The 22884-nt window shown below is 36.2% G+C and overlaps 1 protein-coding gene across 1 annotated transcript in view; it reads right to left on the minus strand.

The window, feature by feature from the left end:
• Positions 1–22884, minus strand: part of SYNE1 (spectrin repeat containing nuclear envelope protein 1) — a 224829-nt gene that overhangs the window by 91430 nt on the left and 110515 nt on the right. The window contains exons 70-86 of the mRNA XM_026044390.1: positions 21547–21714; positions 20323–20499; positions 19280–19426; positions 17028–17153; positions 15385–15561; positions 13354–13619; positions 10600–12760; positions 9874–10211; positions 9062–9206; positions 8074–8292; positions 7021–7283; positions 6094–6259; positions 5371–5526; positions 4990–5142; positions 3292–3474; positions 2319–2456; positions 1013–1198 (exon numbers count right to left, since the gene is read on the minus strand). Coding sequence (XP_025900175.1) covers positions 1013–1198; positions 2319–2456; positions 3292–3474; positions 4990–5142; positions 5371–5526; positions 6094–6259; positions 7021–7283; positions 8074–8292; positions 9062–9206; positions 9874–10211; positions 10600–12760; positions 13354–13619; positions 15385–15561; positions 17028–17153; positions 19280–19426; positions 20323–20499; positions 21547–21714 — 5169 coding nt within the window. The remainder of the gene's footprint in view (positions 1–1012; positions 1199–2318; positions 2457–3291; positions 3475–4989; positions 5143–5370; positions 5527–6093; positions 6260–7020; positions 7284–8073; positions 8293–9061; positions 9207–9873; positions 10212–10599; positions 12761–13353; positions 13620–15384; positions 15562–17027; positions 17154–19279; positions 19427–20322; positions 20500–21546; positions 21715–22884) is intronic.

Genomic DNA, 22884 nt, shown 5'->3' on the forward strand with positions numbered 1-22884 from the left:
ACAGATTTGATTTAGAGATGAAAATGCAAAAAAATAAAGCAGTATAAAAGTATCTGCCCAGGTGGTGTAACCGTGTCCTTTATTGCAATGACAAAACTAGCTGACAATTTTTAACAGTGAAAAGTAAATGTTTAAAATATTGGAAAATTTTCAGTAATAAAAGTGTCTGAAAAAGAGAGGTCTCCAAATCAGAGTTACTATTCTAATTGTCTCCTCCAGTTCAAATTCAGCATATACTTAATAAAATAATTGCATAGAATTATAGGCCTAGAAAGTACCTTAAGAAGTACCTTAGAAAGTACCTTAGGAAGTACCTCTATCTTCCCATTATGTAATAAGACTGGGCATAACTACCCATGTTATCTTTAGAGTGTGTTTTTAGAGATTGCGAGCAATGGAGCCCTTCTTATCTTATATCACATTGTTTCTGCATTATGACTTTGTTGAATTCTTTTTTTGGTAGGCTAAGCTGAACCTATTTTTTGTTGCAATGCAAACCCTCTACATACTAACCCACTAACAACACACATGAAGCACAAATTCACACATTAGAATAATCCTGTTTACCATCTTTTCTCATTAATTTAAATTAATGAGAATTTAAATTCACATAATTATTATCACTATTCTTGGATTTTTATTTCCCCCCTACTCTCTTTCCCCCTCTAGTTTGGCCCACATCTTTCTTCAAGTGCAAAGATGGCTACAATTGTAATCTTGAAACTATTGTACATAGGTTAAAAGCACATACTTTTATTTATTCCCAGCATTTTTTTTCTAACAATGACACATTGTTCTTTCGTTTTGTGTGGGACTGTGATGGGAATTACTAAATTCACATCTTTTCTACAGAGTGCCTCTGGTAGATCCTCATCATGTAGCTCCTCATCATGTAGATCCTCATCTACGTGTAGAGCGTTGTTCTATCTAAATGCAGCAATTTGTGCTTGTTCCTATTGAATACCAGACCTTTAGCTGTCAGACAGCATTAAAAAAAGTTTTTTCCACACACCTTGGCAGCATCTTGGAGATTTGGCAGCCTCATTTTGATAACTTGCTGTAACTCCTCTGTGCGCCGCCCCAGTTCCAACACTTGCTGAGACATTCCTTCCGTACAGTATACACTTGCCAGATACTCAATCCTCTTGCTCATGGCCTCAAGATCATCATGAATCTCTCCAGACTCTTCAAGCATAGCCTAGAGAGATAAGAATATAATCAAACGCCACTGCTGAGGTTCAAAATAAACTCATTTTTAAGTAAACTTTGAGCAGCAAACCTCAATTCACACACATTTGTAAACATGTGATTGAGTTCTGCTGATTTCCTGTAAGGAATCACCTTAAGCAATATATTTAATAACAGGTGCATGCTGAAGTGCTTCAGCTTACAGAGATGGGGAATAATCATGAACTTTTGACAGCTGCATTCCTCAGCACATTTACTGATTTGCTATAGCTACTGCCCTGTAGCATTACAATCTACACAGTTTATAGATAACGTCAGGGACAACAATCATTAATACTGCCTAAAAAGTGGCTAGCAAAATGTTCTTTGGGATAGCATTGGGTACTCCACCTGCTATCAATTCTTAAAGTTAGGGAAAAGCTGTAACAAAAACAAATGCAACTTCCAGCTTTCCTCAGGATAAATCTGCTGGAGGGTCCTACTCAGAAAAAAATGTGATTATACTATCCTGTCCTAATATAAGCGAAGTTGACACATAATAAACATATGTGTATACATATGCATATATCAATCATAATTCATGGTATTTTATTTGGCCATTAGTGAGACATGAGCATTCTTTCATTTAATGTCAAAGAAAGATATCAGATGAAAACAGAAACTATATTAACTTTAATTTAAACCACATAATTACTTTGAGAAAAAAAAATAAGCCTGAAAACTGTGTTTGGTCAAAACTGAATGATTTTGAACTGAACGTTCATAATCTAATATTGAAGACGGATAATCTAGTGCCAGAAAAAAAGAATTAGCATGACTGCTTTCTAGAGCAGTACTAGCTGCAATGTGGTCCTCAGCATCATGCTATCTAGTCTGATCACACTGCTCAAAAGTTCCTATGAAGCCAGTGAAGCCAAGGAAGCATGGAGATTAAGCTTGAATAATTTTAGTTAATAATACATTGGCATTGTTATTTCAGTCTTCAAAACAAAAGTCTAAAGCAAATCAATAATTTTAAGACCTAGAATACAGTAATACAGTCATAGAAACCCTTTTTTTTTTTTTTAAGACTTTTTCTTTTCCTTGAGGAAACAGGACCAAAATTTGAATTTTGCAGCTTATATAATCACCTGGTAGGACTTAAACTGATCACGAAGCTGAGAAGAGGTATTCCATGTTATATTACCATGCACCAGGATATTTGCTTTCTCAATCCATTTCAGTATGAACTCCAGCATCTCATTGTACTCTTCCAAATGTGAGGTTGCCTAGACATAAAAGAACTTGTTAAATGTAGGGTTGAATTCTGTACATTTCTGAGTACGACAAAACTACTTTTACTTTATTTATTGTTTTTAATTTTGGGGATCATTTTAATACCTTTTCTTTATTGCTCAATTTAGTCTAACCAATTCTGTATTTCTAAAGTTAAAATACACCTGCTTCCAGTAATAAACACGTCTATTTCAGAGGAAAAAAAAAGGCATCAAAAGAATGTAGGTCATACTAGGGGAGTGTACTGGTGATCCTTCATATCCGTATAGTATGGAGACACTTGCAGCAGGTATTTGAGCCTCACACAAGTTCCAAATACCTTCTTTCTCAACTTATAGTTCATTAGAAGTCTTTTTTTTTATGTCACTCCTTATGTTTATTTGTATCTTGTTATGGCATTCCCCAAATAACTTCTATTTATAACTTGTTTTGTGTCCTGGGCCTATCATTTTTTCCAAAAGTAACACTTTTTTTTTTCTTTTTGAAACACAACTCAAAGGAATGCTCAGCTTTTTGATATATCCAGTTTTTAGTTAGCAAGTACCTATTAGTTCCAATTCTGCTCTCACTTTCCAGAAGAAACTTAACTGATTTTCCTTAGTCATTTCTATGAAGGCTGGATCAAATCCTAGAATTTGGTATTTCACTCTAGTCTCTGCCTCTCTCTGAGATATAAGTCCAGCCTGTGATTATGAATATTCATATATGCATATGAATAGGCAGATATGCCAAAGAATATCTCTTCATACATAACTGCTCAGAAGACAAAAAGTTTTCCTGTTCCTTCTGCTTCTGAAAGGAAACGACAAGGAGGATGTGGGACTGTACCTGGCCGAGCTTGGCTGCCCGGTACTCAGCCTGCCGCACGGTCTGCTGCTGCAGTGCAGTGAGTTTCCCTATTCTGTTACTCAGCTGCTTTGCCAGAGGGACATTCTGCTCTGAGAAGTCCTGGACCAATGCATCTAATTCCACCAACTTAACATTGCAGCTGTCCAATTCTTCACCCAGCATCTAGGCGGAAAACAAGAAAATCAGTGAGTCAGATGTGTCATGTCAGCCTTCTGGCTGGTTACTTCTATTCTGATTTACAACTTCTAAACCCTGTCCAAAGACTCCAGAGTTTATTCAACTTTTTATTTCAGTTGTGAACCAACAACATTGTTTAAGCAGGAAGGCAGAACAGAGAGATGTTTGGTCATCTCTTGTATGTGTGCCATTACTTTTCTGACTTCCTGGCTTAATTGGATAACATTTTCCCTATCGTACCAAAAGACCAAGTCATTTTAGGGTGATATTCACTGTTCTTCCCCATCTTTCTGCTTGTCTTCAAACTGAATGGTCAAAACACATTGCCATGAGAAAGGATTTTTTTTATGTGAAATGTTCTCTTGTTTTGTTTTGTTTTTTAAATAAAATATAACTTAACTAACTGAAAACTGCCTAATTACTCATGGAAGATTAACAAAGAATTTGGGTTTTCACAGCTCAGTCTGGGCATAGGAACAATATGGATGATGCTAGATTGTTTCAATGGAAAAATATTTTTTTTTTTTCTAAAACCATATTTACAATAAGTTTAAAAAAGAAATCTAGAATGTTAGACATAGACTGATAACACATTTAATGACTACAGTTTTTTGGATCAATGGTTTAGGATTTGGTTTTGTAATATAAAATGAAAGAAACTTCAGCAAACACTTAAGATTAAGAATTGATAAAAATGCAGTTTTACTAGATTTTGAGTGACATGGAGGTCTCCTCTATGCAACATGAGCATGTGCCGTCCTTCTACTTCACTGTCCTTCTACTTAATTACTGGAGTCAGGGGGATGCACAAATTGCAATGGAATATATTTCAGTGGTACCTGAGTCCTCTCCTACTTGCTGTACTTTGCTTACTTTAAAACAGTAAGCAGGCCAAGTTTATCTTTGACTGATAAAAAAAACTTCCCACCTTCATATGATAAACGCTATTTGCCCATCATGCCTCAGCACAGACAAGAATTTCTGAGTGTGGTAAACACTAATAGCTTCAAAAATCCCACAAAAGTATCAAGAGAATGTCTGCATTACCCTTAACCACACTAGTAATACTTCTCTACTATTGGATCAAATGATATTAAACTATTGACTAAGCAAAATTATATCTACCATAAGTATAGCTGGATTGTAATGAATGGTCTTTTAAGTACAGACTGAAACAAGGAACAATTTGGAAGCCTCTTGGTCTACTCCCCTTGAAACTGCAATCAGAGTTATTATTTAGAGGCAACAGCATGCTTTTGGCCGTCTGACTTGCTTTCGCTCTCAGGTCCTCCCTCCCGGTTCAGGTAAAGACCTGTGCACAATGAATATGATTCTAAAAATCTCAGCCCATTTTGTGCCCATTCTTCTATCAGCCTACCTTGAAAAGAAATGTCTCATGTGACTTTTTGTCTCATGTGACAAATATATCTTTGATATGAAGGCTAAGTCCCTGTTCAGAAGAGTTTATGGTGTAATCAAACAAAGAAAGCCTTTTCTTACCTTTTGCTCAAGTTTGGCTTGTGCTATATCATTAGTTTTCTTTTTCAGTTTAGAAAGAATAGAATTTAATTCATTAGCTATCCCTTGGATTTTCTGACCAAAATCTTGATTTAAGTTTTTGATCTGTTGAGTTTCTTTCTCTTTGCTTTGAATCTGTCAACAATAAGAATTCAATTCAGTAATCAGAAATCTTTTCTCCTGATAGGAAGCCAACTTAAATTTTCATTTAACTCACTTCAAACTTTCTGTGTTAGCTAAAGTAGGTATTAAGACTACTAAACGTAGTCACAGTTTGACCACAGCTTGATATTTTGTTTTACCAGGTTATGAAGTCTAAAAAAGGACCATAGACTTGTCATGCATTTATTGACTATCTTTTACCTGATCTTGTACAGTTACAAGGGCCAGCCCAACTTCTGCTAAGTGAAGAGACAGTTCAGAAGGCAGAATGGTATAGAGACCCAAATACTTATTCTGCTGTTGTTCAGCCATTTTTTCAACAGCCTGGCGATGTAAAGTTACTGCATCGAGGAGAGACTAAATGACAGAAAAACAATATTGTTAAGAAACTATGGGAAAAAGGTTACATTTGTGTAAACTTAGCAAAAGGAGACATGGATCACAGCTTGCAACAATCACAGGTGCTTTCACAGTTCCATTTAATCAATTCTTTAAAAGAGATGAGATCTTGAGGTTGCCTGGATTCTCATTTAAGGGTGTCCGTCCAGTTTTGTATTCCTGTGTGACCGCATGCACATGGAAAATTTTGAGGTTTTAGCATGTCCATTTAAAGGCATTTAATTTTTTTTTGTATTATTTATTTATGTATTTTGTCCAAGAAAGTTGAGACAGACACATCACAAAGCATAACTCCCCATATTTTAGACGGGAAGAAAACTACTAAACAGTATGCTAGGTATGTAAATGCATATAAATGCATTTGCAAATGAAAACCTTAAATGTATTTAAGCTAAAGCTAATATGTTCCATAAATTTACATGTCTAATTTAAATCTGCTGTGGTTTTGAACTGATTAATACTCAGAATTAATCTATCAGATACATTAGAAACATTATATTTTGGAAGATGAGAAATTTGATATACCTGCAATTCCTGAAGTTGAGTATCCACTTCCACATCAGGATTTAGCAAATATTCTTTTGTTTCCTGGATCCAGGACTTCACAGCATTAATCTCAATTTCAACCTCCTCACGTTCCTTCAGCTCCTGTTTCACCAGCTTCATGCCTTTTTTCACTTTCTGTTGCAGACTTCAGACACAAAAATAGTAACTAGTTGTGAAGGATATTCTTCATTTTTTTTTGTAAAGCTCACCTATTTATTATGACATATATTATTCAATATTTTTAATATTTGTTTCTAAAAACATTGCTTTGTCAAAAACTGTTGAATAATAAAGAGAATGATGAATACCTACATGTCCAGAGTAATTCCTACATGTCCGGAGTGTTGCAAAAGGCCACTAAAGCAGTAGGCATTCTAAGTCTCTCATGTTCATTCTCCAGTACTGGAGAATGGCAGTAAAACTGCCATTTAACTAGCAGTTTTACACATTTTGATATCTAGTGCACAATTCATCTGAACAAATGCAACTGTTAAAAATACTGACAACTCATCCCCACAGGCTGTTCTTAATGGAAAGAAAAGACCATTCTAAGGCATGACTTTGGATGATTTATCATTATCCTAAAGAGAAACTTTTACAATATATTAGAAACACTGCATAACCCCTAATTTAATGCAGTTCATACTCTTACATAAGCTTCTATTTTAATGCAAGACAGAATTAGCACAGAAGGTTTATGTGCTAAAATAAATACACCTGCTTAATGATAGTAAAAATAATAGCAAAAATTAATGTTTTCAAATTAATAAAAGCTCCTTTAAAATTTAATGGATATTTAAGTATCATTGTCATTACTAATGATAATAAAAATAATGAACAAACATTTACTAATGAATTAATTGTAAGATGCAATTTTCTAGCGAATCTCTTTAAGTACTGTCTTACTTGTGGCACCGATCTTGCATTGCTTTGATTTCTTGCATGACTGGTAGCTCTTCCTGAGAAGGAGGATGCAATTCCACATCTTGAAGCAAGCTCACAGCATGCTGCTTGACCAGGCCCAAAGATGACAGCTGGTGTTCCACCTCCAGAAGGAAACTGCTGTGGTAATCCAGGAGATCCAGGAGCTCTGTCTTAGATGCCTTTTCTACTGAACTTTCAGGTAAGCGACCTTGTAGCTCATCTATTGCTATGGTTCCTTTCTGAATCTAAGGAAAGAGATGCAATCTTGACAAAAATTAAACTAAAAAATAAGGTAGTCCACTGATTCCAAAAATACTAAATCCACTGCTGAAAATTTAGACTCTGTAAAGTAGCTGTATAAGGTTACTGTAACAGTTTCTGTAGCAGAAATAAATGTGCACTCTAATGCTGATAAATGTAGCTAGCTAGCTAGTCTCAGCTCTTGAGAGTAGACTAGAACATGCTAAGTATTTTTTTTTGAGTGATGAACAGTTCCTTCATTTTAGCATCTACTGTTTTTATTGACATAGGAGGGAGAGTTCTAACCGAGGGCAGACACCTATTTGGCATGAGTGACATCTAATCAAAAACTTATTTAATTCCCAGAGAATCTGCAATCTGAACATGAAATAGTGGACGATGACAGAAAGAAGAAGACATGATCAGTGAGCAGTGAGAGGCAATGATATCAATGCACAAACTTAGAAATAACATCGTACTCTTCAGAAAAAAAACAGAGATTAATTTAATATATGCTGAGGAAAGGAAACAAATATAAGATCCTCAAGAATCAGCAAGTTCTCAAGTGCAAGCTTTGGAGGAAGTAGTTCTAAACTAGGATCTCTCTTACGTGGTTGTGATCTGAGACATATTACTGCCCTTGCAATGCTCAGCTTTCGCTACCAAAAACGATTATTAATAAAACTGATTAATTTGCTTCACAAGACTTATAGTATGTACTCAAATTTTATACCAGGTTGTGTTAAGTAGTGAAACCCTATATACAGCTATAAAAGAAGTTAACAAGACAGTTACCTTATCATTAAAACCCTTCCATCCCTGCACTGCATCTTCCAAAATTTTTTCTTGCTCTTGGGCTACATTTCGGAGCCGTGTCCAACGTTGCCAAACTGTTGTCATTGATCTGCTTATAGTTGCCTTACTGGCATCATTGCTAACTTTTTCCAGCTGTGAAGCCTTCTCTTCTAGGGCTGTGATCTTCTCATGGAAAGAATTCACCACAGATACCAGGGTCTGAAAAAGTAAAACAAGCACTAACATTTCATTTTTACTGTAATTCTTTGATACACCTATGGGCAGCTAAGCCATTTCCATCCATTTCTGGCAAAAAAAAAAGGAGGAGGAGACTTGGTTAGATCTCACTTTGCTTTGCCTATGCAGTATGTTAACTACAGGTATCTGAGGGACTTTGTCCAGAGTGCAATTCTCCTAAAGCAGTGGAAATGCAGTCCATGCATACACAATTTTCTCTTCCTTGCTATCCAGCCCTTGTTGAAAAGAGAATGAGATGACTATTTAGTAAACTTCTCATAGCAAATATTCCAATTTATAGGAGAATCTAAAAAATGAAGAAAGCCATCCAGGTCCTTAAATATATATTTATGTCATGTTTTTTTCTAGTGCTTTTTAGATGTCCTAGGCTATAAATATAGCCTCATGAAACTGAAAGACTTCATGAGGAGTGAAATGAATCTTCTTCAAGGAGATTTGAAGGACTGAAAGTTTCCGAAGTAAAACTTTTGATATGAAACAAAAAGAGACAAAACTCTATGATCTGAATTTTGCCTCAGGTAGTCAAGGGACACCAGGTTGTTACAAATCTCTTTGCTTCTTCAGTCCTCTACAGTCATAATATACTTTACAAGATACCTGTCCATATCTCTTGATATGCCATGATATATTTAAGAGCAACTTCAGATTGCCACAAGTAGGAGGAGAGAGAAAGAAATTTATTTTCACTAATGGGAAAAGGAGTTCATATCTTTTTTTCAGATTACCTTACCTTATGTGTTAACAATTTCTCTTCAGCTTCATGAGAAGAAGCTGCTTTAGCAACTGAGAATTCAGATAATTTTTTCTCAGCCTCATTCATCACTTCAATAACCCTCTGTCTTGCTGTCTGATACTCCTGCCACTCAGAAGCACACCTTAAACAAATGGAACATCAAAAACAATGATTTAATGTGATGCAAAACCATTTTAAATCAGGAGTATTGTTTCCAATTTAACTACTTTTGTTATGCTTTTATACAATATTTTCCAAGAAAGGAAAAGATTATTAGTGAAGAGCACACATACAGAAATTTATCCCAATCACCAACTGTGCCTTAGAAACCTATCAGAAACTGTAGTCACAAAGTCAAACTTTGTACTTAATAGCCCTTGATGGACTTTTCTTCGGTGAATTTGTCTAAGCTGCATTTAAAACTCATTTAAAATTTTGGCTTCCAAAACATTCTGCGATAAAAAGTTACATAGTTATGTTGAGTAGAAAGGTATTTTCTTTTCTTTTAAAAGAAATTGCTTCAATTTCCTTTGTTAATCTGTATTTCCTGTACAACATGGAAAAATAGACAACCATTTCCTATTTATTTTTTCTTTACTGTTCAAAATTTCAGATAACTTTATCATAGGTTCCCTAAGGTCATACAGTTAGTGTCAGTACCACTTGTCATCAGTAGCACACAGATTTTACAGAACTCCCACTCCAAAATTAGATTACACGACAAATGTGCAATTTCTTTATTTCATCCCCAAAATGTTTTGAAGGAAAGAGAAGGAAATAAAAGACAAAAGAGAGAAAGAAGGAAATACCTTTGCAATTGTTCTTTCTGGGTGTCAGCTTCTTGCTTTGCCCCTTTGCCCTTTTCCTCCAATGCAGCTACATCCTGCACCAGTTGCTCTCTTGCTGTAGCTTGGATAAATGGTTCTATCTCAGACACCAGCCCCTGTAACTCCTTCAAGTGATTACTGAATTGTTTTTCTGTGCTGAAAAATTCAATGTGGTTTCTTAGGTTCTCCTCAGAGTTTTCAACATCAAGACCATTCCTTGCTAATTGTAGAAATTCCTGAGCATCCTCAAGCCAGTCATTTGCTATCTGCATCACTTGGTAGTATCTTTGGCACAGGCTATATAGTTTATTCAAGGTAGCCTGAAATAAAAGTGAAAATTATATAGAGGATCACGGACATAACAAGCCAGAAGAGCAACAAATATATCCTCAGCAAACGTTATGGACTTTGCCTATACTTGCATTCTCTTCCCTTTACTAGATCTAAAATACAGGTCCCAAAAGGTCACATGGAAGTGGGTTTTCAGTAATCTTGCATTTCTTCACGCATGTATATATGCATATCAAGGAACTCTTACTCTCCCTACAGTCACCCATGGCAACAAATTATAACCTAAGATGTTTAAAAACAAATAAATAAAGAGTATTAAAATATTTTTTTCATACTAATTACATGTATCACGTCACAAAGCTTTTTTTTTTTGCAGTCTGATGAGCAAGAAATTAACAACAAAAAGGATGTACAAACCTGTCTCATGTTTATAGCCTCTTGAACTTCACCATCGAGTTCTGTCAGCTCAGCCAGGGTGTTTTCCAGGTCAGCAGGTATAAGCTCTTTGGCCTTCATATATTTCTCTTTCTCTTTACTGCTTAGTGCATTCATTATTCTCAGGCTTGACTGTACTTCTTCCTGATGTATCTGAACCTTTCGGATTTCTTCTTGGATATTTTGCAGTTTGAGGTCCAGACTTAATGCTCCACTAAGTTCTGCTTTCACCCACCTCAACCAGTCAAGTGAGCGACAGATTTCAGTCTGAAAGTCTATACTTTGCACAAGTCTGTTCTCACACTCCATAACTGTGTCACCAATGGCAGCTTGCAATGCCTTTAGTGTCTCTTGCCATGACTGCACCTGGTGATTGGTCGTCTCGCAAGCAGATGGGTCAAGCTGAGGAGAAAGGCCTTCTAGATGTTCCGTTATCCGCTTCAAAAGGATCCCCGAGTCTTGCAAGCTGCCTGCCAGAGAGTGGTATATTTTCAGCTTTTCTTCTATTGGGAGCGTTTCCTCATTCACCTTACTTTGTTCTTTCTGCACTGTCTCTAGTTGTGCCTTGAGCTGCACACACATTTTCTCATGTTCCTGGCATGCCTCTATTGTGTCCTCCAAAAGGTTGATTTTCTGTTCTATTTGCCTTTTCAGCTTGTGATACAGTGTGAAAAGTTTCAGTATCTCATCTGGTTGCCACGGCTGGCCAGTGCTTCGAAAGGCCTCCTTCTTCTGGTTTAGTTCATCCACCGCTGCACCAAGGCCCACCAGTTCACCTAAGAGATCTCTGTAAGCCTGCTGGAGTGACACAACTTCTTTGGCTGAAACAGCAGCAGGAGCTTTATCCATGCTAATAAATTGATCTTCTAGTTCACTCAGAGCTTTTGTGGTCAACTCAATCAAAGAGGCATATTCTTTCCGGGCATAAATTGCTTCCTGAACCTTGTAGAATTTATCTTTTGCCAGGGTGATGACAATATTGAACTGCTGAGGAAGCATGTTAAGCTTTTCCTCCAGATAGGAATAATCCACATCATTAAGTGATGGTAGGATTTCTTGGCCATCTCTTTGCAGTGCAAGAAGCAGATTTTCATATTCTGGAGATTGCTCAAGAATCTGTTGATATTTTGCAAGCTGAGTGTATAGTTCACGGTTACTATTCATTACATTGACTTCTGGGAATGTGACAATATCAGCTTGTTTTAGCCAATGGCAGGCTTTATCCAGATCTTCTTTGAAATATTTCCTGGAAACCATATTTTTCTCAAGTTCTAACAATCTCTGGTTACACTTTTGTAAAACAGTGTCATATACATTCTGTAGTTCTTGCAGTTTACCTAACACTTCATTCTTTTCTTGTTCAGTTGCATCTTTCATTAAATCCCTGCCCTGAGCCCACAGCCCTGTGACTTCGTTTTGACAGGTCTTCAGGTTAGCTTGGGCACTCTTACAAGTCCTGATCTGTTTGTTCACATCTTCAGGCAACAGAGAGATATGTTCTGGAAACGTTACCTTCTTCTCATGTTGGTGAATTTGGTTTGTAGCCTGAAATACTGACATGAAAAACTGAGTCTTTTCAGACAGTGCTTTATTCAGGTGCTTTCTCCTCTGGCCCACCAGATCGCTGAGACAATCTACATGGTGCTGTGCATCAGAAAGTGCTTTTTGCAGCTGCTGCCTTTCATTGAGCCCTAAATTGGTCATCACCCTGTCAGCATCCTTCACGAGAGTTTTCAGAGCAAGCTGCTTGGCTTCAAGCTCACTACAAACTGTAAGGTGATCCATGAGAAGACTCTGAGCCATATCTGCTGGAGGGCTCTGTTTAAGAGCCTCTGAGATACTAGGTTGCTGCTCCTCTGCCCATTCCATTAACTCCTGAAATTTGGAATGCACCAAACTGAGCTCTTCTAAGGTTGCTACAGAAACCTGAATTTTTCTCTTCACAAGGTCCTCCAACTGAGTCCAGCGTTGCTCAAAATGACCAAATTGCTCTTTTACTAATTCTCTGTCATCAAGATTCAAATGTTCTATCATTTTCTGTTTCTGATCTTTCAATTCTTCAAGAGCAAATCTCCTCTCCTGCAGAGCCAGTGCCAAGTTTTGCAAAGCTTCAAGATGCACATTTGTGCTCTCAGCATCAGATCTGTTATCAAAATGCACAAAAGAGAAAAGAATGACTGGATGACCTCAGGAAATAATTTAAAAGTGAATTATAAATGTATTTTATACTGAAATCAATACAATTCTAAAGTCCAAGAGAATATTGTCCAATGACTACAATAACAGCCATAGTAGACTCCAAATTTTTGCACACATAGCCTCTGTGTTTATGCTATATATGAATGGAAAGCAATTGCAAAAATTTGTAGTGGTAAATGAGCTATAAAGGTCTAATAAATAAAACACTCACAATGAGCAAAAAATGAAAAAGATTGAGCAAAATGGTCTAAGTACTATAAAGAGCAACATATGTTACAGCCACAGATAAGACCAGTTAGTACTTGTCTTTAAGGCAAGTACGGAGGAACTGTCTTCTTAACTCTATTTCAGTATAAGTAATTTTTTATAAAAGTTAACATATAATATGTAAGTTATAATTAATAAAGGAGGCTTGCTTTTAATTAAGTACAGGATAAAGTATTTTTTTTTTTAAAGTTCCAAATAAGAGAGACTCTGTAAATAGCTCTTTCATTGTGTATGTGGCACGTAAGCTTTTGTGTGCTATTCCTTTTTTACCTAGCCAAGTTGTCCCACTCTTTTGTAAACTTTTCCAAGAAAACTTCTACTACATTCATGCGATCATGGTAATCCCCAGTCCTCCGCAGATCCTCCTCCCTCTGTATAAGCAAACTGTGTGCCTGAAGGCAGAGGTCCAGCCACTGGTTGCTAAACTGTGCTATTTCCTTGTGCTCGGGTGATTCCTGGCCTTGGGTTAGTTTGCTCATCTTCTCAGTCACGGCAGTAAGCGCTGACTGTTTGGACTGCAACTTCTGACTGAATTCCTGAAAGAGACAAAAGGCAAAACCTATATGGGATGCATATTTGAAAATGCGAATTTAAATAACAACTCCGAAACAAATATACTGTGTGGGAACAGTATCTGCTCAGGCTTGTGTACCAGCGCAAATGTAAGTTCTCCCTTTCTCCTCTCCCTGAACTTTCTCTCCAGCCTTCTCATGGCAGGAGGAGGATATAAAAGCAAACCAGGGCAGTTTTCTTGTGCTGGGGATAGAGAGAAAGCACCACCATGCACATCCTGTTCCCTCAGCTCCTGGGCTAGCACAGCTTCCCTCCATATCTCATAGAATGTAGGATAAAGGTCTCAGGAGAATTCATTCTACTAAAACTGTCTCCACTTTTACTTCTTTTGTAAAGGAGATTAAAAATAGAAGCCAGAACCCATGAGTCAGTCAGCCCACACCTTTGCTTTGTTTTGTTCCTACTCCAATAGCGATCATTATCACTGTAATTACTGAAACAAAGACAATGATTATTCAGGTATCATTGCTATATGAGTTAATAAACTCCAGTAGATAAATGATCTCATCTGCATACAAATCTCTTGCTGAAGTCTCACAGAATCCAAAAATAAAATATACAATGCACTGACAACTAACATTCACCATTGTTTTTTCTTGTATTTACACAGTACAGAATAAATATGATTGTTTCTCAAATTCTAGTTCAAATAACTAACTAAACAACCATGTCCAGCTCCAGCATTTTGCTAGGAGGGTGTCTTTTTACCGAGGTCTCATAGAAGTTCTGGATGAGAGGTATTACTGCATAAGCTCTGTGTCCTCCCTCTTTCAGACTGCCTCAGAAGGAGCTCTCTGAAGGTGCAAGGAAAAACTTGGAGAAAAAATACAAGTTGTGTCATATCTGATGGTACAGAAGGTGCCTGTCATTCATAATAAACCTGACTAGAATAGTAAGCAAGCAGACTTCTATCTCTTTAGGGATCCTTCTATCTCTTTAGGGATCCTATCATAGGTCAATGATAATAGGTCTTAGCCCAGCACTGTGACTATGTTCATCGGACAGAGCACAAAAATGAAGAGGCAAGTGGTTTGTACCTGACACTTAACTCCAAACATGACAGAAAAAAAATACAAGCAAACAATCCAGCAAAGTCTAACCTCAAAAATGTAAAACCAAAGCATTTCTTCATTTAACAAAGAAATTAATTTTTCTGTTTCTTCTTGTTACTATATTGGTGTGTCCTAGTTACCTACAGAATGGAAGCGGAAATTCTCTCTTCTTTAAATGAGCATGAATAAAAGAAGATCTTGCTATTTAAGGCAAAGTAGATTAGCTTTTTATCATACCTAGCCCCTCCATTTCTTTTTAGAATTTGCCAACATCGACTAGTTGCCCAGACTTATTTTGAAATAAATCTAAATAATTTACAAGTATTGGAAATGAAAATCTCAGGGAACATAAGCTGCAGATCTTCTCTTTAAATCCAGTGCAATAAGCAAGAAGCAAATTAAAAGTGAAAGCAAAACAGAACAGTAAATGGCCAACTGTTTCGTATTAAAAAATAGAAAAGTATTAACATACAAAGTTTTGCTTTCCTACAGCATCAACATGAAGTCTTACCTTCCCCTGCCTTCTCTGTTCTTACTCTTGCAGCATTAGAACATAGCAGTGATTACATGCAATACTTGCACACAGTGATTATTGGGAAGAAAAAAAAAAAAAAAAAAGAAAACAACTGCAGGATGAACTGCTTTGTGTTCTGTCCTTAACCCATAGACTCCTTACCTTAACCTGGAGTACCATATTCTGGGCAATATTAATTTCCAGTTCTGCCCGTCTCCTTTTCAAATTCTGGAGCTGCTGGTCTGCATCCTGGAAATATAACCAGAGCTCAGCCTTCATTTGCTTGATCTCTTCCCAACCTTGCGCCAAATACTGTGAGTGCATTATCTGTTGCTCAATCTAGAAAAAGAGAAATGAGAAAGAGTAGGAATGCTTTAATGCAGCTATTTTTGGAGTGTGGAAGATGAATACCATTCTTTCTGAGAGCACAATACTGTACTCACAGCAAATTCCTGTACTAGATTGTGGAGAGACTAATACTATCCTCAAGGGAAAAAAAAAAAAAAAAACTTTCAAAAAGTCATAAAAATCAGACCTATCCAAGGAAATCTGTGAAAAAAAGAAAGAATTAGGATTCATTCTTGAGAGAAGCAAGTATATTTATATGTATGTGTATTTCAAAGTGCTCTAAGTTTGCTGTTAAAGATCAAGTTAACTGCATAATTAACTTCACCTATTTCACTATTTCATGCCAAGAATGCTACTGAACTGTGCTCTACATGCCTTCTCAATGACCAAGAGGAATACACTTTTGCTTAATTTGCCTACATTGGTTCTTTTGCCTCTATATCTTTCGTAAAATGCCAGTAAGAAGAATGCTTACCCGTTCTGAGCCCATCAATCACCTTAAACCAATAATAACAGAGCTTCATTTGCTCCAATTATAGCAGTAGGGTGCCTTTAAGGTTTAGACTCTCAAGTAACAGCTTAATACATCTCAGTACTATCCTATTTGTGACTCTCTAATGTTTCACTCCTTCATATATAAAAGGAAGAACTTGCTCTGATGTTTGGGATGCCATTTAGCCATTCAATAGTTGGATTGCATCTTTTTACGGATTAAATTGTTTTGTACAATTTATTTTTCTGCTATGGAATATGGTTACCGTATGTATTAGATTTTTACTTTCAGTAGAAGTAGTTTAAAAAGTTGAGCTAAACACTAAAATTTCCATGTTTACAAGGAAAATTACAATGCTATTAATATTTATTTCCTAATAACTCATATGCTTGTGTTTTTGTTTTAAAACTCAACTACTTAAAAATTTAAAAAAAAAATGAGATTCACTCCCATAAATTCATATAATCAACTAGATTTACTCTGTGAGTAAATTAAACAGGTCTATGAATTGAACTACCCCAGAATATTTTATTATAATGACTGACTAGATTAGAATTTACTACTAATATCATCCTACTGTTAAATAAACAACTATAAAATATGTTCAAATTTTAATAAACAGAAGGATAGGCTGATTTTCTCTGTGTAAACAAATACATCAGATCAGGATTTTCTTCTACACAAACTTATTCTGTATGGTTTTAGGCAAATATCTCATTACCTAAGTAACTTTGTCCTTAGCAACCTTCCTCAGATATCTTTGTATTCTTATCAGGATAGCAACATGTCAATTTAATACAAATAGTAAAAATAGGGAAACTATTTCTAAATGAAGTACTTAAGATGAAAGTATGAAGACATTCCTTTAAACCGTTACCCAATATGACCTTTTTAAAAAAAGACAGATCAAGGCAATTAAAGCTCTAAATAGGATTAAAGCCTGGCTGTTGTGGTTATCTTGTACCGTTTGTTTTGTTTGTTGGATGTCTGTTGCTGTATTCTTCACTGTGGCATCTGACAGATCACACATGGAGCACAAAAGATCCAAATATGTATTGGCCTGCTCCTGCAGAGCTCGGAAATGCTTCACCTGAGAGAAGACAAACCCCAAATAATCTCTGAGACTGTGGAAATAATGTCTTATTGTATTAAAACCATGCATTTTAGTATTTTTAATTTAGCTCATTATTTTCAGAAAAAAAAATGGAATGCAGACATATGCTATTTTATCAGATAAAGCTGTTCTGTCATAGTCATGGAAAAGAATAATTAAAAAATGGATTATTACCATGCAATTATCAGAGCAGTCAGTGTCTTTCCATCACACAGCCTATTTCTTTATAATGAGAAGCCGTTATACAGAAAAACACACATTTCAAGAAGGTCACTTAGTTTTCCAACATGAACTGAAGACAGGGTGTATCCCATTACTGAACTGCCACTTTGTCTAGATGCCTTCAGTGTTTGAATAGGTCTTGTAGTATCCAGTCCAGCAGCACAACGCACCCTCTTTCACACACCCTTTGCAATCCTCCTGATTGTTCCCAGCATCTCTGATTGCTAAGATCTGACACTATCACGCCACTGTTGTGTTTTCCTTTCAGCATTGCCAACAGGAGTCCAGTTCTGACTAAAAATTTCCTCCCACAAAAAAATGGGGATACTTGTGTTGACAAGCAGGGTAACACCATCCATATCCCTTGATGTCCTGGGGAGAAGGGAAAGCGACTCTGTAGCCTGAAAAGTACGTTGCAGGGAGAGCATCCTTGAATGCAAGACAGCAGTGTGCCCTTGTGGCAGCCAAGACTTACTGCATTAGCAGTTAGTCAACACAGAAGTGCATTAGCAGTAAGTACATTAGCATATTAGTACTGCCCTGCTGTCGCATTGCTAAGGCTGCACATTGAGCACTGGGTCTGGTTTAGGTACCTCTTCCCCACCCTCAACAGCAGGGAGGTTGGCACATTGCAGTGCGTCCAGGAAAGGGCTGGGGGTGAGGAGCTGCAGTGCAGCATTGCAGGAGGGCTGAAGGAGCTGGGATTGTTCAGCCTGGAGAAGAGAGGCTAATTGCTGTCTCTACTACTTGAAAAGGTGTGGGAGGGGAACAGCGAGAGGGTGCAGAGAAGACAGAGCCAAATTCTGCGTAGATATATGCAGAGACAAAAAAAAAAAAAAAAAAGAAAAAAAAAAGAAAAAAAAAAGAGAGAAAAAACGTGACAGGTTGAAGCAAGGAAAGCAAGGAAACCACATGGATACAAAGGGAAAAAAGTGTTCGCAGGGAGTGCAGCTGAACACCAGATCAGGGTCCTAATTCTTAGAGATCCTGAGATGCGGTTTAGTCCTTTAGACTTGGCTGGTGGCCACTGGGCTAGGGCCAGCTTTGGTAAGCCCTGCTCTGCTTGCCCAGCCTTGGTGCCAGCCCCAATCCACAGCTCCCCAACCCTGGCAGAGCCGCCAGCCCCCACAGCTCCATAACACAGAGTTTCAAACCTCAAATGAAAAACGTTCTAAGCAACCTGATTTAATTTTGAGCTTGACCCTACCTTAAACATGGAGTTGGACTAGATGACCTCCAGAAGTCCCTGCCAACCTAAATTATTGTTTCTGCTCCTCATTAATCCATAAAGCTCTCTATATGAAATCCACTCCATACAGACTTCCTTTAAGGAGACTTTACATCCTCTTCTTCTGTACTTTACCTAGTCAAAACCTGTAGCATTCGAAGGTCTCTATTAAATAACATGGTGGATTAGACAGACCCAAATTCTATCTTTTTTCAGAACTGAAATAGTTTAGTTTGAAAAGAAGGTAGAAATCTGATTAAAACATATTAAGTTATTTAAAAATAATCAGAAGGAACCATATAACTAAGGTAGACAGGGGACAATTCAATATTTTTATGATGAAATATATTTTAATTGCTGGAGAACAGGCCATGTGTCCTTGCTTAATAGGGAATAAAGTCTTCTGTATGAATATAAATTTACAGACAGAGGGGCAATTAGCCAATCAAAAACAGAAAAAAATACAACCTCTCTGCAAATACAGTTGTAGAACACTGAGCAGGATTATCTAACCAGAAAATTGTTTTTAAGGAACATATTTCTAAGCAATAAGCAGAGCTAGTAAAAGCCCTGTGTGATTTCTCACCTAAAATTTTGCTTTGGTCCAGCTCTTACCTGGACTCACTTCATTAAGGATAACTGAGAGTTTTACCTGTTTAACTGCATCTGCCAGGCTGAAAGGTGGCCAAGCACTTGGCTTTAGTTCCAACTGCACTGTAGACAGCCAAGTCTGACACTGTTGTAGGGTATCCTGATGGTTAACGTGTTTCTGCAGTTCATGTTCCAAGCTCTGGTACACCTAAAATAAGCATTTTGTAATGTCATTAAATTAAAAAAAAAAAAAACACTACTAGCTCTCTTCCTTGAAAACCCTTTTTTCTCTTGAAAACTGTGAGAAAAAAAGAAACAACATCAAATCAAGTCTAAAACAAAAACCCACACAGCTGTTAATTTACACAATTTATACAATTTTACACAATTCATAATTCAGAATTAGCATATGAATATTGCAGATATTTTAGCCCCTGTACCTAAAGATACCAAGCTAGGAAAGCTCCTTAAGCTCTCAGTGTCCCTTGCTCATTTGTAGAGGAGATGGCTGATACCTAGTTCACTGTTTTGGGAAAGAAAAAACAAACTTGAAAACACAGACCACTTTCTCTTATTTCTGTATTTTTATTCATCATTTTGGCATTGATCTAGTATAAAGCTTTACCTATCTCTATGAATGCTGCTGACTATGAAGTAAATCTTTTCATTATTATTATTACTTTTTTAATTTAGCTGGCCTGATCTCTTAATTGGATTACCAGAATGACCCAGCTAGCCATTCTTAACCATATATTCTAGTTTTACCAATAGAAACATTATTTCTTAGCACATAATTAAGACTAGTGGTGCATGTATACAAACTCCTAGTATTAACAGAGTAATTTTCTCCCTAGATTTTCTATCAGGAATAGTTCTATTTACTTCATTGTTACTGCTCAGAAGCTTGTATAATGGGAAGCTTGTCATGGAGTAGAGTTTAAGTAGAAACTTTGGATTGCTACATAGTTTGTCGCTCTGGGTGTAAGACAATAGTTAGAAGGGATTCATCTGCAGTATAATAATGATAAAATATTACCTTAATACCTGGTAGGCTCAAGTGTACTATTCCTAAATCGTATAAAACTATTTTTAAACAAGACTTACTCTTTGGGCTGTGCTACATATAGCAGAATAGCTGTCCCTTGTTCCCTGAAGATGGCTTTGTATATTTTGCTTAAATTTTGCTTGAAGATGTTCTGTACATTGATCAATCAAATAATCGCCTTTACTCTTAAGGTCGTTCAAACGTTCTTCAAATCCAGCAATTTCTTCCATGACGGCCTAATAAATACATAAAATACATTGAATAAATATTTTAAATTTAAAACAGGATTCAAATCACAGTTTCTTAAATGACCTTATGTGATTAATGCTTTTCTTCTCAAATACTCTTTATCTTCATATTTGGAATGAAAAAAAATTTGCAAAAAATATTTACTATTATGGTTAAGCTATGAGAGAATAGATTTGTTCTAAAATTAAATATCTGCTCACAGATATCCCACAGAAATACTAGTAGTATTTTCTTAATGTGTAAACACTATGATTATGTCCCAAAATAGAATGTTTTTAATCTTTCTTTGTTGCATGCTTTCCAGGGCTCCACCAACCTCTCTTGCATCTAGTATTGAGAAGCAAATAAAAAACTGCATCATATCTTCTGCTATAAGTTCTTCTACTAAAGACAGATCATTCCACTGACTGCGGTGGAGTAACTTCCTTTACCCAAGGAAGTTACTTAAAGAATAAATTAATTACAATGAGTTAATAGTTTTCAGTATTTGCTCTTGGAATTACACTTTGGGGCGGGGGGTGATTTTACTTTGTTATTTTCTTTTAAAGCATCATTATCAACGTAGAGAACGATTATCATTAATAATCACGATCTCATCTCTAAAAGCCTCCTGAATGGAGAAATGATACAATCTATTAGAGGGAAAAAAAAAAAGAATTTAAGTTTTAAAATATTTTTTCCTTACAAGTATATGAATCAAAATTGCTTCAGAAGAAAGATAAGCCTAATCCACTTATTGTGGTCTGTTTTCTGGAATATCTCAGCAAAAAGCTAGTAACATACATACTAAAAGCTAGTAACAAATATACAACAAAGTTCTTGTGCTTGTGCGACCCAGTCAAAGGAACAGTGCTTCAACAAGGCGTGTTTGTTAACTGCCTTAATGACATCGATGCTCATTTAAACAGTCAATTAGCAGAAATAAAACAAATGAAAAACAAATAACTTAAGCTCTGGAGAAAAAAAAAAAGTAGAGAAGAAAATATATATTTTACTAGACAAGGTAACTTAGTTTATCTAAGCAGCACACCCACCTTGTGGTTGGCTAGTTGCTGAGTAATCATTTCGAGATTATTACTCTCCATGAAGTCAGGGCTGACAATCCTGCTGGACATGTGTAGCAACCATTTCTCCCCTTCTTGCAAGTCACTGTTGTAATCCTCATGTTCTTTTACTCTTAGCTCTAAGGTTTCAACGCATACCTGTAGGTCCACATGAACCAAATTTAAACATTAAGGTGATTATAAGAATAAGAAAGTAAAGCCTGGTGAGCTATCTTCCAAATTCATATTCCTGTGGTTTATTCTCATGTGATCAAAGGGATTACTTGAATAAAATGAATGAATAAAATCTGTTCATCTGAAGACTGAGGGAAACAATGAGAAACCCTTCCCGCAGGAAAAGAAACACTGTGAACTCAACATTAAGTCTTTCAGTATTGCACAGTCCTTTAGAGACTTCACATGCATTATAAAATATCATAACTTGGCCCCTACTTCTTACAACGATCATATATATTACCTATTACCACATATTACCTGTGATTCTATTAGGCAAACTAAGGATGAACTCATTGCTTATTTCTTAAAAAACAAAACAAAACAAAACAAAAAAAACCCAAACTTCTGAGAGTTATCTATATTTATATATTTAAATCATCAAAATTACAGCTAGTGCAATGAAAATTCATTTTTTTATATGAATCAAGTAAATATCAATTAAAAGATCATCAGCTATTGATGAATGGATTGGCACCAAAGGGACTTATATTCAAATACATGTACTAACATGGTTTTACAAAGCTTATGCCTATTAGGAGTGTAAGCTTTAAAAAGCTTTAGTTATAGTTATTCCTTACAATGTATTTAGAAGTATTAGATCTTTCAAAGAACTATATACATGCTGATGAATGAATCAATGTTAATTAATATTCTCACTGCTAAAATAAAGCATTTCCTTTGCATTTCACTTTCTCCACTGCCTTTCATTCAATAACAAATCTAGACTAAATAGGTTTTGTATGAGATTTAGCAGAAAAAAGACACAATATGGCATGACTTAAGGGCATCTGTCCATAGGTATTTATTTAGAAGTCTGTTCAAAGCAATCAAAAGAGTAACAAAAGTACAAACTGGTCACTGATGTATTTCTCCTTGGTTCTACACCTGCCACACCTAAACTTCAGTTCTGCACGTTAGATCTACTCAGGAATAAGTTCATTCCATATCAAAGAGGCAAAAAAAAAAACAACAAAAAAAAAAAACCTATAATAAAATCTGATTGGTTTTGTATACAACGTTTGAAATGACAATCTGAAACGAATATGCAGCTTCTCAAATAGTGAAAAGATAGAACCGAGGAAAGCATCTAGA

Source organism: Nothoprocta perdicaria, unplaced genomic scaffold (assembly GCF_003342845.1).
Source record: "Nothoprocta perdicaria isolate Ctin4 unplaced genomic scaffold, notPer1 scaffold_36, whole genome shotgun sequence".
Lineage (NCBI taxonomy): Eukaryota > Metazoa > Chordata > Aves > Tinamiformes > Tinamidae > Nothoprocta > Nothoprocta perdicaria.